The 17,879-nt window shown below is 37.7% G+C and overlaps 1 protein-coding gene across 2 annotated transcripts in view; it reads left to right on the forward strand.

The window, feature by feature from the left end:
• Window positions 1-17,879, forward strand: part of RtcB (RtcB RNA ligase) — a 31,879-nt gene that overhangs the window by 2,569 nt on the left and 11,431 nt on the right. Inside the window, exons 2-6 of one of the 2 annotated variants that reach the window (XM_083124530.1) lie at window positions 2,214-2,353; window positions 8,615-8,810; window positions 11,174-11,304; window positions 14,121-14,247; window positions 16,870-16,976. In XM_083124530.1, the coding sequence (XP_082980656.1) occupies window positions 2,258-2,353; window positions 8,615-8,810; window positions 11,174-11,304; window positions 14,121-14,247; window positions 16,870-16,976 (657 nt within the window). In that variant the 5' untranslated portion in view covers window positions 2,214-2,257. Of the gene's footprint in view, window positions 1-2,193; window positions 2,354-8,614; window positions 8,811-11,173; window positions 11,305-14,120; window positions 14,248-16,869; window positions 16,977-17,879 lie in introns of both variants that reach the window. The other variant, XM_083124531.1, reaches the window with a different exon arrangement.

Raw genomic sequence — 17,879 nt, forward strand, 5'->3', positions numbered from 1 at the left:
GGGTTAGGCAAATATAGTTAAAATTTGTGGTTGTAGTATATCAAGAATATGTAATATTTCGTTGTGAAACGATAGATCTTGCAAAAAAGAATGAGCAATTCTACATTGTTGGTTGAGATCATGGACCCCCTTATTTTCTGATTTCTAGACGTGACGCTCAAATTCAGATTCGTGGTTGTGAGACCTAAATTAGTGAGTATGTGAATTATTAACAAAATTGGAGAATATCTCTTATATTGTAAATTCGCTCCAAAGTTATTTCAGTGAAAAAAGCAAAATCCCACCTTAAACAATGTTTTTTGGTGTACGAATGTAAAAAATAACAAAATGGAGGAGTGAAATATGTTTTGGCTTGAACAGACTGGTACCCAGCTATCTGTGCTTTACATCACATTGAATGAAGCATGCTACTAATAAGTATTGATGAATATGGACCATTTTTCTTATTTTCTGTAATGGCCTGATCACTGTGTTAAGTTGTTAATTTTGTTCAGATTTTGGTAACTGTTCCGATTGTTTTATGATTTTTTTTCAAATTCTTTTAGAATTTTGGAAATCATTGGTCCCAAGTTCCTTTTGTTTTATTGCGATTTCATCATGCTGCGAATGTAATTTTTACATGGTTAGATTTCGATTTACGTCTGTTAACACATACTGCGGAGTTTTAGCGATTACTTGCGATTTTGTTCAATTGTGGTTAGGTTAGGCAGGTCAGGTTTGGTTCTCTTAGCATTAAAATAAAGTCCCTAAATGCATTCTACTAAGCTTCCGATTTACTTCTACATTCGTTCCCACTAGTCTGTCGCTTGTCGACAATACCTCGTCTATGGGAAGCACGCATGCTTGCGTAAGGTAATTTTTAAGTTTTTTTTTTTCAACATGAATAACTTTTTTCGAAAACCAAACATTCCAAAATGTGATAATTAGTCTTTCCGCTAGGAGAATTTGAAAAAAATCATATAACAATCAATCACTACCAATCATTGTCACACAAAATTTGAACCTTCCTTGAAGTAATGAGCACTGTTTGGATTCGAAAGAAAAAGGTTACTTTGGTATTATTCGGACTACCTTCAATTAGTATGCTATACGTACCTAAAGCCCCTATCACACGGAACTGGATTTCTAGTTAGAATGCCCTAGTTGGCGATGAACTGACTTTCTGGCTAGTAATCATGGCCGCCTGGCTGACTGCTTGACTGGTTTTGAGGAATAGGACATGTTCTAATTGCTACTAACTTCTTCGACTAGATTCTGTGGAACAGCCAATCAGAGCAAAGTTTGGCCATGTGAAGATATTCTGTGAGTTTGTAAAGTAGCCTTTTTTTGTCTGTGGCTTCCGAGTGCATACAACACGAAAGGCATGTTTACAATTGAAAAAGCTAAAATATTCTTCCATACGTGTACAGTAAACGTTGTAAATTATGTATTTTATCAGCGCCGTTCTTCTCTACCTAAAACCATTTAATGTGATGCGATATTCCTCTCGGTTGAATAGTTATCGTATTTTAAAAGTGTGAAGTGATACGTTGTTTACATCTCGCGCGGCCGCCATTATGGGAACGAAAGACTATCGACAAGTACGGTAAACAAGTACCGTGTGAGGCGAAAACTAGCAAATGGGTAGCCAGTCCAGCGTCAACTAGAGCATTCCAAATAGAAATCCAGTTCCGTGTGATAGGGGTTTAACCTAACTCAACCTAATTAGTTAGGTTAGGTTCTTATGGCATACTAATTACATATGAAGGTTAGGTTAGGTACGTCTAGCATACTAATTGTGGTAGTCCGTATAATAGCTACTAAAGTACTAAAAAAAGTTATTTATGTTGAAAAAGAGAAACAACTTAAAAATTACCTTATGCAAGCATGCGTGCTTTCCATGAACAAGGTATTCTCCGTTGACAAGTGACAGTAAATATCGTAGACTAGTGGGAATGAATGTAGAAGTAAATTGGAACCTCAGTAGAATGCATTTAGGGACTTTCTTTTAATGCTAAGAGAACCAAATTTGACCTGCCTAACCTAACCACAAAAGCATATATTGAACAAAATCTTAAGCAATTGCTAAAACTCCATAGCGTGTGTTAACAGACGTAAATCGAAATTGAACCATATAAAAATTGCATTCGTAGCATGATGAAATCACAATAAAACAAGAGGACCTTGGGCCCAGATTTTAATTGTGAAATAAAGTTTTATTTATTACTTTCCAGATCAGTAACAAATAAAACTACTTCAAGTTGCATCATAGGCCACCATGGTTGTTCGCCAGTATAATGATGAACTCAAATATTTGGAGAAGATTTCCCCCAACTGTTGGAAGATTAAGAAAGGATTTCAACCAAACATGAACGTATGTATTTTCTATTTCTAATTTTTACTTAGTGTCAGTATTTGTGCTTCATAGAACAGTTAATTGTAAATACACTAGACTCTCACTAATCCGGCCCTCAATAGTCCGGCCCACATCCGGCCTGTAGTCACTCAAGCAGAAATGACGAAATGACGCGCACAACAATGAATTATCGTGTTCAACAATGTTGTTAGTTAAAAATGTTAAACAATGCTATACATACGTACAGTATTTGAAATTGTGACTTTCTTACAGTGAAGTTCAGTACATACTATGGCTTCTAAAAGGAAACACACTACGCTTGACCTCAAGCAGAAACTCGAAATTTTAGATAAGTTGAACCGAGGCTCTCACAGTAAGCTTGCTATTGAATACAGTGTTAGACGAGCAACTATTTATGACATCAAGAAGAAAGAAGAAGTTATTCGACAGTACACATCCCAAATGAATAGCGAGTTGGGGAAACGGAAGGTTATGCGAAAGAGTGACAATGAAGAACTGGACATAGCTGTTTATAGATGGTTCATACAGCAACGAAGTAAAGGAATTCCAGTCAGTGGCCCGATAATAAAGGAAAAAGCGGTTTCATTTAACAAACAACTTGGTGGCAGTAACTTGTTCGCAGCAAGCGAGGGTTGGTTATCAAATTGGAAAAAAATGACATGGCGTGCAGCAGCTGACAGTCACCGGGGAAAGTCGCTCAGCTAACGAAAAATATGCAGAAGAGTTTGTAAAGAAGATACGGAAGATAGTAGAGGAAGAACATTTAACTGCAGATGCCTTGTACAACGCTGACGAAACCAGCCTCTTTTACAAGATGCTTCCTTCAAAAACATTAGCTGCCAAGAACGAGAAGGAAGCTCGTGGGTACAAACAACAGAAACAGCGTGTAACCATAATGGCATGTTGTAACGCAAATGGGAGTCATAAACTACCGCTCATGGTGATTGGGAAATCCCAAAATCCACGTTGTTTTCAACACAGTGAAGGAAATACACTACCAGTGCAATATTGTGCCCAGAAGAAAGCGTGGATGGACAGAGAAATATTCTCTCGGTGGTTCCACCAAACATTTGTACCAGCTGTGAGAAAAGAACTGAAGAAGAAAAACTTCCATTGAAAGCCATCCTTATAATTGACAATGCTTCCAGTCATCCTTCTGATGTGACACTAAAGTCCGATGGTATAGAAGCACTCTTTCTTCCACCAAATGTGACAGCCCTGATACAGCCCATAGACCAAGGGATTTTGGAATCAAATTAAACGTCATTATCGACATGCACTTCTTGTTTCCTTGCTGAACGAATTTGAAAACGACTCTACCGAAGTTATGTTGAAGGTGTGGAAAGCAATCAACTTACGTTACGTTGTTTTCCAAACAGCAGAAGCATGGGATAAAGTGAAGAACGCAACCATAATGAAGAGCTGGAGAAAAGTGTGGCCATGCATTGATGAAAAGTTGGAGCCAGTACTGAGCGACAGCGATGAGCCAGTCAATTCGGAATCATCATTTGCTGACAATATGTACATTGATATGTTACACAAGCTTCCGGGAGGAGGAGAAATTGATGAAGAGGATGTTGCTAAGTGGCTGAATGAGGAAAACTCAAACTTTAACAGATGAAGAAATAATCAAGAGCGTGCAGGAAAGTACTAATGATGAAAGGGATGAAGAAGAGGACACAGGAGGGTAGAGCATGAAGATTTCTCACACTGCTGGTGCGGAAGCTGCATACATCTTCCTGGAGTACATTATGCAACAACCAGATACATGCAGTACCGATGTAATGCTTGTAAAGCGTTTGCGTGATAAAGCATGCCACCGTATTGTATCATCATTGCGACAACTAAAAATTCGTGACATGTTTCATAGTGAGTGATACTACTGTATATGTACACACTGAACAACTAAATTTTCTATGTAAATGAATGTGCAGTGTCTTTGGATTTAATAAAGTACAGCCTGTATAGTCCCTGTGTGTTTAAACTACATAGTAGTACGTAATTTCCGACCCTCTCAATAATCCGGCACTTCCGCGAATCCGGCACCCATATGTGCAAGGAATGGCAGGATTAGCGAGAGTCTAGTGTAAATGTTTTTTTGGTTGATTTTGAAAAATCCATATCATGTAAATAATAAATTGCAGCACATGCTGTCTTTGTTATGGAGGTTTTTCCTCAGGTTCAGGAGAGCCACTGATGTCACGCAATAGCACTGCCTAAGGTTTCCACCAAGTGCACTCATATTTTCCGGTACTTCTAAAGATGTATATTTTCAGAATCCTTTATCTCTTTGTGGGCAATTTCACCGGAAATAGGACATTAAAAAATAAAGTGAATTTTCTGGAAATACTTAATATGGCATACATCTCTAATGTCTTAAATCTTCAGTTCAGATACTTTGATTTTTTTTTATTATTTGCTTTATTTTACTTCACTTTTTGTGCCACTTTTTGGCTAATTTGCAAAGATGGAGATGAGTGATGACATGATGAAATTGATGAATGGACACAAATATTCCATGTCCAGGCTGGGATTAGAACTTGGGACCCCTAGTGTCATAGTGCGATGTGCTAACCACTCTGCCACGGGGACTGGCAGTTACTTCCTTTCAGGTGACCCAGGAGACTATCTTCTTTGAGATACAGCGCGTGTATTATTAATCAGCATTATTGCAGGTGGTTATAGTCAGAGTTTGAGAGGCTTAATTTAGAACACAGACTGAAAACAAGTATCACTTCATTTAAACTAAAGATGAATGTTCATTTTCATTTAAAAATTTGAACATTGCAAAGACATCAAAGACTTTCCCTCTAAACATGGCCACTTTTGTTGTTATGACAGTAACAGAAATTGTAGTAAAATTGTTATTATGTGCAAACTATTACTCTAACCAGAAACTGCCAATGCATGTTATAAATAACAGAAATACGAATAAAGCAATATAATTTTTACACATATTTCTACACTAAAGCAGCAGATACTAGCGTTACTGACGTAACACGGTTGCGTCAGTAACGATGCATCGAGAAATGCTTCAATCCATCTTGCTGTTCTTAAAGATATATTCACTTCATTTTGTAGCTGAGAAGCAAGATGCCACCCAAATGAACTGCGGAGAGGATTCATAAGAGAAAAGAGAAGCACATTTATGTAGAACTAATTATTATACAGGGTGTCTAGAAACAATTTACCTATTTCTTCTATTTTGTTCTAAGCAACCAGTGTGCGGAGAGATATGTAACAAGCACTGATTGCAACTAGTCTGCAGAACTTTCACTTGAGCATCCACCGTGCACATGTGAACTGTTTGTACAAAAGAGTGCTGACCAAACAGCAAGAATGGTTTAGTGTTGGACGTCAGTTTTTGACTCCAGTTTTGGTTTGATCCATCTGATAAAAACCACATTAAGCGTTGGTGTGCTCAATATATGGAGAAAGTTTACCAGCGCAAAGGCAAAATACTGGTCGCCCATCACTTTTGGTGGGAGAAGTGGAGAGAGTTTTGGAAAGCCTTCCATCGCAATCCTAGGAACTCGTTTCGAAAAGCGAGTTGTGGATTGGAAATGCCACACTCTACGGTATGGGATGTGCTTTATAGACATTTGCAACTGGAGGCTTACAACATGTAACTTGTGCAGGCACTCACTTGGCCTTCGGTGTGAACATGCAGAAATAACTATTTAACCACAAAGGTCGGCTGAATATAAGTGACAACTTGCAACGTATGTTAACTAAACTCAGAGTTTTATCCTTTTGTTGTAATGAGCATGTTCATACAACATTGTGGGGCTGAAAATATATGTTTTAAAAAATTACAATCTTTTCTGGACACCCTCCATATGTGTGTGTGTGTTTGTTAATAACGTGCGTCCATTTCGATCTGCAGCCGAGAGATCGGGAGAAGCGTGGCGGGCGGCGCTGACGGAGAAGCCGACATTTGCGGCCTGTAATGCCCGCTTATTTTTATAGACATATGCAGACATTTATATAAATATTGCAAAACGATCACTAACCTGTGTTATAACACGCAAAAGTTCTTCTGTAATTCATCCAAGTTCTGCTCTTATATACACAAATAAATACGCTATAGAAACGATGTTAAGAGCCACAGATAAAAAAGCATTTTAATCATGGTTTTGATCAGTAATGTCCTGCTTAAGTTTATATCCTTGAAAGAGTTTTGTGGCAATGGGAATCGTTTGGAGGTTTCGAATGTGCAACACTGTATCAGGATTACACTGCAGACGAAACCGATAAAAGTGAATGGTTTTCGTGAGCTTCCTCGCAATCCGAAATATCCGAGCTCGAGTTTTTTGTTCCTTCGCGACTAGATGAAGACAGAGTTGTAAATATAGTGGCGAGCAATGTAAACCAAGAGCGTGTTAATTTCGTACTGTGCGCAAGAGTGTTATTCTTGGTTACTTGCAGTTACTTGTTTGTGTTATTGTAGTGTGTATGTGTGACGTGTCAGTGAGACGATTGGAATGCCAGCCGCAAGATTCACGTTAGAACAAAGATTTTTTATGTATGACACGTACCTACGTGTAAACAAACTCGTGTAGAGACGTGTGTAGGTAATTTGTACAGAAATTCCCATGCGTTTCAACTCCACACAGAGATACGGTTAGATATCTTGTCCTTAAATTCCGAGAAACTGTATCGTTAAATTTTAAAACACCTAAGCAAAAACGACGGATTCTAACCGAAGCAAAACTCGATGATATTGGTGCAGCGTTAGAACGTTCTCCAAACAAACCTCTACGCCGTGTTTCACAAGAGGTGGGCGTGTCAAAATCATCGGCACATACAGTCACCAACCTACTAAAATTAAAACCATACTCTTATAACACAGGTTAGTGCTCGTTTTGCAATATTTATATAAATGTCTGCATATGTCCATAAAAATAAGCGGGCATTTCAGGCCGCAAATGTCGGCATCTCCGTCAGTGCCGCCCGCCACGCTTCTCCCGATCTCTCGGCTGCAGATCGAAATGGACGCACGGTATTATTCAAGCATAATAAGCGAAGGGAAAACGAGTTAACTCCAAAAGTAGCAATGTAGAGTTGGCCTCCACAATGAAATTGTCACCTTGTACTCAAGGGCTCCCTGGTTCGAAACGCTGTGAAGGTGCATAGTGGTTACGACCCACTTTAAACTGTATGGCCAGCCTCAATTATCCTTCTGTATCTAAAGTGGTTAAGAAGTCGAAGCAAACTCGAAAAGTAGAGTGAAAAGTGCAGAAACTAAGCCAGAACTTCCTATTTTCTAGAAATTAATCCAAATAATAAACAGTTGTAAGAGTGGTTGTCAGAAACCCAAAAGTAAAGTTTTGCATGGAATGTTGCAGAATGCTCCTAAAATGTAAAATTTTATTGCTAAAGTTGTGGATACTGTAATGCCAGAGTGTATTGCTGATGTTTTCGAGAGAGGTAACGTCATAAACAAAATAAAATGAGCTTAAATGAAACAACATACACATGGCAAAAATAACTTGTATTAAGATTGTTTTTATTTCTTTATATCTCACAGAATTTTTGCAATATGCATGGGACTGTCAAAACTATGTCCTATATCAGTAACAGTCTATTTCATAAACTGCTGTGGGAATGAAAATAATAGATAACCAAATTTTAGTGGCTATTATTATTTGCATATGAACAGCCTTTTCATGTATAGTGTTAATATTGAATGAAGTTATGCATGTGCAGTGAAAAATGCAAAACTATGTCTCAAGAACACTTCTGAATGTTACGTCTGATTGACTGCCCCTTATCCTAAGCTCCAGGTAGACGTTGATGTTACAGTTGAATGCAAGGTGATTTTGTCAATTGCTGGCTGCTATAGCCTTTTGGCAACAATTTTCAATGATTCATACAACTTAAACGAACAGATTCACTTTCTGCAAACTTTAAACATTAATTTTTCTTGTATGTATGCATTGCTTGCTTTGTAGAATTATTTATCTTGTAGTCCACGGTTGTTACAAGCATAAAAACACAGTTTTTTTGTTGTGACGTTTCAGGAGAACACACGCTCCCTTCATCAGACATTTATTTTTAGTTTGGTTAAAGATACAGGTATAACAATGGTTACAACCGTAGAGTACAAGAGAAATCATTTAAACATTAATTTAAACTCAGTTTCAAGACTTCAAAAGTTTTTCTCATTCGCCTTTACAGCTTGTGAAAATCATCCAGCATATAGAAGTCGAGAAGTACAACCTTCGTTTTGTAACAGATACATGTTTCTACTTTCAGGTGGAAGGTGTGTTCTACGTCAACAACCACTTGGAGAAGCTGATGTTTGACGAACTTCGCAACGCTTGCAGGCCTGGAATGATTGGAGGTTTCCTCCCAGGAATGAAGCAGATTGCAAATGTAGCTGCTCTTCCTGGCATCGTAGGGAAATCTGTTGGACTGCCCGATGTTCATTCCGGTTATGGTTTTGCCATTGGTGAGTTGAGGTTTGCACTAGTGTGTGTGTGTTCGTGCACCTAAATTTTGGTTTTGTCACATAGAATCCTATATTTGACATTGCCTGACATCTGCTAATCTTTCATATTTCTTCAACACAAGGTAATAAATACTTAGTTGGTGCATACACTATGATTCACTAGAGTAAACCTAAACAGATAGCTATGCTTTTCATTGGTTTGGTTTATGTTACTTTGCTTTTCTGCCACTTTTGGCTAATATGGGTGATATGAAATTGATGAATGGTACAGTCACAAAGAACACCCGTGCCCATGTTGGGATTCGAACCTGGGACCCCTGGCTTCTTTGCCAGCTGTACTAACCACTCCACAATGGAGGCAAACTTTACTATCGTTTTAAAATTAATTTAGTGTTGCTGCATGGTCAGGTTGTCTAGGAAAGACACAGCTTAAAATACCATAATTATTCATGTATAATGCACACTTTTTTCAAGAATTTTGTCCTAAGAAACTGTGGTGCGTATTATGCACGGAATAATTCAGATGGCCAACATGAAACCGTACAGGTTCATTCCATGATTTTGTGACATTTGCATTGATTTTTCATGTTTACGGAACCCTATCATGTTATATATCGTTGTAAAGCTTAATTTCTGCAGTTTCTGAATATGGCAACAGTTTTTCATTCAAGGTGGCAACACTAATGAGCAATGCTGTTGAAATAAGCTCATCACAAAATGAAGGAACATTCTGATTTTTATAGCACTGTGGATGGAAGAAAAGTTAAGGAAAAAGAAAATAATAATTAAAATGTATTACTGGCCAAACAATATGACATGTATTGAGTGTGTAAATGTCTTCATGGAAGAAATGATGTGCTGCTACTGTTAGTTTGAAGGTCCTGAATGTGCCTCATATAGTTACGTCACAAAAAAAGCAGATTTTCAAGTTTTTAGTAGAAAAAGTAAAGAAGGAATGAGCAAAAGTTTTACACCAAAGTTAGAGCCTAAATATAACCAATAAATGATCTCATAAATTATATTTGGATATATCACTTCGAAGTACCAATACCAATAAAAGCTGTGACTAGCTCGCCTCTTGATCAGCATAGCAGCAGCTTTAAGATCTACAGCCAAGAAAGCCTGAACCTGAATTATATTGCACATTATATATGAGTTATAATTGTTAGTCGCTTTTCCCCATTAAGAAAAAACTAGGGTGCGCATTATACACGCACGCGTATTATACTCGAGTAAATACGGTATGTTTCATTTTATCATGGTATAATTAATAGATATATGTATATGGGGTATTCCACAAAAATAAGTCCTACTCCATGTATATTACAAAATGAATCTATCTGAAAATTATGATTGTTTTTAATTGCATTAAGGTTTAAATATTTGTGAAGTTTTTCTGATGCTCAAAACAATCCTTTTGTCTCCAACATCAAACATGTTAAGATCAACTGACTCCAAAATTTATTTACTTACTGTGAGCAGATTCATGTTTTGCAAACTTTAAACGTGAATTTACACTCAGTTTCAAGATTTCAGTGCATTAAATTACATTCTTACAATCCATTAGAATATTTTTGAGCTGCCATTAATGATGAATCATATCAGCCAAGATCGGAACCAATATTCTGCAAGTAACGATGCTGATACGTAATTATTGTAGGAATTCAAATTTGTTCACAATAGTTGCAAGTGTTAAAATATTTGCAACATTTGTCGTGGTTAAAAATCATAATTTTCATGCAAAAACTTAACATAATTTTGATTCAAAAGTGACATTCAAAACATCATTTCAGTTTTGTAATTCTGAATGAAATCTCAAATTTTTATTCAAAGACTAAATACACACGTATACACAGAATCAAAATTTCACTTAAAATCTTTAGGATTCTTGGATTTCATCATGTCTGACACTACAGGATAGAATGCAAAAAATAGATGCTAAATGAATATTTGATAGTGGGCTATGCATAGTTTTTTCTTGTTTATTTAAGTCCAATTTATGCACAGATAGGCTAATAGGGACGGAACCTACAGTTTACAGTGGGATATGAACCACTGTGCCACCAGGGATCAAACATAGGACATCTTGGTTACAAGGTGACATCATTTTCCATTCTGCCATTGGAGAGACCTATTCATAACTCCTAGAACACTACAGAAAAATGAGTGAGAATATTACAATATATTGCTTTTCGTCTGTTTTGTTAGCCTTAAATCTGATTTAGATTTTACCTCGCAAACATTGGATTCAAATCAGTATGATGCATTTCTGCTTTGCAGCTAAACAATATGCAGCAATAGTTTCAGAGCACATAGGGTTCTGTGACCTATAGGGGTGAGTAACTGGTGTCTTTCTTCCACAGGAAACATGGCTGCATTTGACATGGACAACCCAAAGTCCGTTGTCTCCCCTGGTGGTGTGGGGTTTGACATCAACTGTGGAGTTAGGCTGCTGAGGACTAATCTCCATGAGAAAGATGTCTTGCCTGTGAAAGTGAGTTTAATGGTGATACTAAGAGTGGTCGGAAATGTGTGTGAACTACAGTACTGCATGGTACCACTTTAGCACCCTCGAGCATGCTACGCTCAAGCTTATAATATGGAAAATCATTTTAATGTGACAATAAACGTAGACACATATGTGTAAAATATTTGCCTTGGGTAGTTTCAGCCCACAATTATCTATTTCATTTTCAGTATAAATGGATCATTCCACGTGAAGTCATCCAAAAGTTGCTTCACAGTCACGGATTTGCTTCCAATTTATTTACTGATAGATACTTGTTCTAATCTGACAAATATGTAATATTAGACTTGTCAACAAATATGTTGAAAGTTACGATTTTTTGAAAATTTGGAAATCCAACGAACGTGCCACGTGACACAAAATATGCCATAACTCGGAAACTATGTGGAGTATTGTGATGATTTAGGTATTGTTGAAGAGGAGAAGGACAGTCATATCAGAAAAGAACTGTGTTACCACTCTTACCTGCTCATAATGTAGAAAAATCTTTAAAGAAAGTAATATGTTGTGATGAAAAAACACTACACTTTGGGCAATTGTTTGATAGGAAATCCCAGGTTTTACCACAATGAAATTTGTTACACAGCATAATCAATACATGTTCAACACAATATTAAAAAAAATCAGAAAGGTAATATTGTTCATATTAAAAATTACACAGGTTTCAGTATTCAATGTATGAACCATTGTTTCCACTGGCACACAGTTATATTTTGACAAATGGCCCTCAAACAAATTACCACTAATATGAGTACATATAATATTGTTAGAAATGTTGAATACATGGGAGAAGCATTACTATGATATTTATCCACTTTTAGCTTACAGAAATTGTACTAAGACCAGAGTTTTTGTTCAGAATGCATATACGTCAGTCCATACCGAATGGTTCAACACTGGTTGCTTGACCATTTTTTAAAATTTTCATATTTTAGTTGTTCTAACCCCTATGCAAGGGTAGTTCAAATCAGGGATTATTTTTTTAGAACTTGACTTTGTTTAAATGTGGTGGTCATTTTTTGTTTTATGACTTCCGGCATTTTGGCAATTACCTGAAGTGGAGTGTTTTTTCATCACAACATATTACTTTCTTTAACGATTTTTCTACTTTATGAGCAGGTAGGAATAGTAACACAGTTTTTTTCTTTGTTAGGACTGTCCTCCTCCTCTCCAACAATACCTAAATCATCAAAAAACTCCACATAGTTTCCGAGATGTGGCATATTTTGTGTCACATGGTTCATTCGTTCGTCCACCCAATTTCTGAAAATCTTCAAATTTTCAAAAATTTGTAACTTTCAACATATTTGTTGGACAACTCTAATATTGTCATATTAAACCAAGTGTCTATCAGTAAAAAAAATTGGAAGCAAGTCTGTGACTTTGAATCAACCTGCTCTGCGTGATTTTGTGTGGAAGGATCCAATTGTGTATTGGTGAGATAGAATGAACTACATTTTAACTTGGAGTTGATGACAATGTTCACTTAAGTTTCAATTTCACTGCGTCTTTCGCTTCACGATCCATATTTGAGGGCCAAGTACAACACACAAATTATGGTCCACTAATGGGCTCAAGTGTATAACGCTCATTTTACCTGTTCGAGCAAAGAAGCTCTCAATTCTGTACACTATCTAGCATCATCTGTGTGAACTATTTCCTGCTTCAGCAAAAATTTCTCCCTACAGCACTCTAGTGTGAACAATATAAAAAAAGGAAATGCAGGGAACCTACATGAGGGTTGCTTTGTAAATGATACCATCATTTTTTTCCATGTAAACTCGAATGTATACATGATTGGATAGAATATGTGTTCAGCTACAAAACCCTATTTTGACACACCGTCACCACCACTGGCTGTGCATTTTTGCCTGTGATGCTGCACTGGTAAAACCGTACCACAGTCAAGTCACAGCTACAGTGACAGCATTGTTGTTGGAAAATTGTTGGCCCATGTAACGCTTCTTTCATGAGCCTAAACAGATAAAGTCCGAATGTACCTAACTGGACTTTATGGTGGATATAGTAGGAGAGTTCATCCAGTTTTTGGAATGTCATTCAAACTGTTTGTCAACAGAACCCAACTTTGTGATATTCCGAAATTTCCAACATTGTTTCCAATGCATTGAACTCTGCACACAGTTCCTTGGTGGTAATCTGCCGATATGTGTGAAGGAGCTGATCGTGATGTTTTTAATTTGATAGCTGTGAAAGGCTGTCCAGGCTTATCATGCTACTGTTTCAATGCACCAACCACCACCCCATTGTTTTTAAATCCATGGTTTTGTTTCTGTACAATTTTAATAAGTAATCAATGGGTAAAATTTTTTTGTACTTTAAGGAATTCAAGGACACCTTCGCTCCATGTGCACATCTATGTTCAGATCTTGCTTGACTGCCCTTATGTTGCCTGGATGTTGATGGCAAGGTTAAATTTTGTACTGCCACACTACCAACGTCATGAAGTTGTGGGCTAAAAATAATATAGAGGACATTACTTGCAGAATGTAATTTTATTTAAGAGAAATATTTGAATTGTACGAAACTTCCATTATATATGATATAATGAATTTCTTGTAAAGTACTCCTCATACATATTGGAGGTAGCTTGTCTATTTGGAATAGGAATTCAAGTTTGAAATACTAGATTTTGTAATCAAAGTCTCGACGTCATGACTTTCCCAAATAATACAACATTTGGAATGTGTGTTTTTTTTTTTTTAAATTTTTGGTTATTTTTAGTTCCAAAATAGAAGATACAAAAGTTAATTTTCCCCTTCCAGGAACAGCTTGCCCAGAGTATGTTTGACCACATCCCTGTGGGTGTCGGATCCAAGGGTATCATCCCGATGAACGCCCGAGACTTGGAGGAGGCCTTGGAAATGGGGATGGATTGGTCACTACGTGAAGGTATGTCCAAATATGCGTCATTGTTTAAAAGAAGAAATTTATTTTTTTAACAAATGTCACCGTCAAAATTATTTGAAAATTGTGTGTGTAATAATTAATTATCCTTTTCACATAATTAGTAGTGTGGGGGGCACAATATGTAGATAACATGAAATTTGTTCTGAACCTGTAAAGATTATTATTGATTATAAGAAAATATATATATATATTAATCCGGCATAGCTCATACAGTACAAACATAAGTAATAAGTAACCTTTATGTAACTTATGGCCATAAGTAAATGTTTGTCGGGATTCCTTACCTTTTGTCGTCAGTTATGCGGTGCACTTCCTCACACACACTGTTCCTACTTTAGATTGAGGGGGTGGTTGTGGTCCGTTGGCGGGTATAAAGGGGGCACTGATCATGGCTCCAGGTCACGGATCCCTTTAACTTCCCCTAGTCTGGCTGATGTTCCGATGACATGGTGTGATTTGTTTTAATTATTGTTCAGTAAACACACGGAAGCAGTTCAATTTACACAAGATCAAAACCCAGAAACCCAGAACACACATACACTGCTGTCACCTCTATCTCCTTGTCTCTTGTCCTATCAAAGATGCCAAAACTTCTTACCCTGTGTCCTTACAATGTTGCCAATTTTTTGTAGCCTTGTCCAGTGGTTCTAACATACACACACACACTAATACACCAAAAAAAAAAGAAGAAAAATAACAAGTGAACACCCTAGCCAGTTTAAGTTGCCTGAGGGGCACAGTTCTCCCCCTTGCCATGCCAAGCAAGGGACTGGATGCGACTTTGAGGAAAAAAGCAAATCTTACAAGCTTCTGAATGATACAAGAAAACATAAAGCCAAAAAATGTAATAATAAAAAAATAATAAATTTAGGGTGGCACTACAATTGATATAAAAGTTGGAAATATTGCTTATTTATGTTTTTAAGAATTTGCTATGATTATCCTAAAATAAGAAACTGTTGAAGTGAATGTAATGCATTTTTTGAAGATTCTATCTGATCCAGGTTCTCATTGGCCTGGAAAATCTGGAAAAGATACAGCATAATTCACACCACAGGACAACATTTTCACAAAGGTGTTTTGGCATGTACCAGCGTCGAATAACATGGGTATCTGGGGGAAACCCTGGGGGGTAAAGGCGGTCAGGGGCGTGATGCTGATCACATCACCCCCACTCACGACCGGATCAAGAAAGTGTGGGGCGTTACCGCCACAACCCCTATACGCCTTCATGGCGTGGTGCTATGCACAGGGGAGCACTTTACCTTTACCTTTTTTACCTTCACTTCAAGCTTTCATCACATCCTTTGGCATCTTCTGGAGGGAGAACAAGATTTAGGTTTAAATATGATAAAAGATAGATTGTTAAAAGGTAGTCAGAAGTTGAAATCAAGGTGACACTCGCCAGCCAGACATGAAAGATGCATGTTGTGACAGGGACTAACCCTTTAGTCGGTTTGGTGCCCGAGCATGTCAAGTGGTCTACTTTTGATCGTGCCACTGAATTTCCAATGTTCAAGTCCGGGTGTGGGCGTTAGTGTTCTTTGTGAGTGTCCCTTCATCATGTATCCTCCTCATCGCAATTAGCCAAGTGATGTAAAAAGATACGAATGGAGCAATCTGCCTGTTGTGAGGATATAACCTCAATCTTATTCTCTCTCCACAAGATAACCAGGTAATGTGATGAAAGCGTGAGAAAACGAAGGTTAATGCCAAAATAGTGAACACTACATTTTTTAAGCTTGGGAGAAGTTGACCATAAAAAATTAAAAAAAACAAACATTTACAGTCTGTAACAAAATAACTTCACCACCACTAAAAATGCAGCCAACCTGTGTGGCATACTGTAGACAAGTTGCTGACACAGGTGCACATCCAATTCATGGTACCATGTGCCATCTGGATTCTTTTTTTGTTATTTCATGTTTCTCTTAATGTTCAATGGGTTATTTCCCTGCCACTCCTCCCTCCCCCCTCCGTGTGCATGTCTACGCATTGGTGGTCACATCTTCTACCTCAACAGCCGACCTCTGTGCTAACCACACTGCACAGTGGTCGGCGAAATGCTGTTGTTATTCCCTGTTCATAGTTTGAGCAGATACATTGAGTTTTGCTAGCAAAAATTGTGGTTGAAATGCGATTTATTATTAATAATGTCAGTTTGTTCAAAATCAACATGTAATGATTATTTTACTGAAAATAAATGATAAAAGTTCAGTATCCAGGCTTTAATTATTAACAGACATAAAACAAGACCCAGGATTAATCTAAAGAAAAGTATGAGGGTCTGGCATCTAGACTCATGGCCAGTATATAATTGTCTACATGTCACCTAAAACACAGTTTGCGTTCCATTGTGTTAAGTGGTGCAGGTATTTTGTTACAGACTGTATTTTAAACCATGTTCAATATGCTTGATTTTTCTGATTAATATGCAAAGTTGGGACTTGACCCTTATTTGTTAGTATGTTAATTCATTATAGAATGGTGTGGAGAGTTATTGAGAAGCTCCTGTTAAAGTAGGGAATTTGATTTTGCAAGATGAATAGAAGCTCTGTTGATTCTCTTACTTATTGGATGATTTACTTTGCTTCGGTTTTCCAGGGTATGTGTGGGCTGAGGACAAGGAACACTGTGAGGAGTACGGAAGGATGCTGAATGCCGATCCTTCCAAAGTCAGCATGAGGGCCAAGAAGAGAGGATTGCCGCAGGTAACCACAATGGGGCACTCTAAGGGAGATTTCAGACCAAAGCAACATGCAACATATTTGGGAACGAGCCAATCAACAGCAACTTTTCGCACAGTAGTAGCATGACAGGAGGCCTCAGATGCCTGTGTTCTATTGGTGAAATCCTCAAGTTGCACATGCCACTCGTCTCTTTGATTTCGTTTGAGTTGGTGTTTTAAGTCCACTTTATGCACAGTAAGGCTAATCGGGACTGGACCTACAGTTTAAAGTAGGATCCGAAGCACTATGTGCCTTCACCGGGTATCAAACCCGGGACCCCTTGATTACAAGGTGATGACACTACCACTGCACCATCGGGCAGGCAGCTGTCTCTTTGATGTGAAATCTCCATAATTATAAATGGTTTCACTTTCAATAATGGCTAGCCTTCATGACAGAAAGGTAAGGCAGCCTTCGCACTGAAGTCACAAGCAATAAGAGCCCCTGCCAACTGTAAAGAAACATTCACCCAGCATGCATGACCAATTAACAAGAGGTGACTTGATGCATGCTATTGAGAAAATGGCCCAGTGCATGTAACGAGTCACTCCGGTATGAAAGGTTGCATTTATTTCTAAAGGTTCATTTAAAAGTTACACATGTCGCTTGTCACTTTGGTCTGAAAGCTCCCTTGCATGGGTTTGAATCCTGGGTAAGACAATGATGTTTCATTTTGCTTTTCTCTGTTTCATCAATTTGCCATTCATCTTCATAGTCATAATTACTGAAGATGGGTAAAAGTGGGGTAAAAGTGATGTAAGAAAAAAAGGTAAAGGACCCCCCCCCCCCATGCTTAGCACCACGCCATGAAGGCATATAGGGGGTGTGGGGATAACGCTCCACTCTTTCTTGATCTGGTCGTGAGTGGGGGTGATGTGATCAGCA

The sequence above is a fragment of the Lepisma saccharinum genome, chromosome 6, assembly GCF_977018435.1.
Source record: "Lepisma saccharinum chromosome 6, izLepSacc3.1, whole genome shotgun sequence".
NCBI lineage: Eukaryota > Metazoa > Arthropoda > Insecta > Zygentoma > Lepismatidae > Lepisma > Lepisma saccharinum.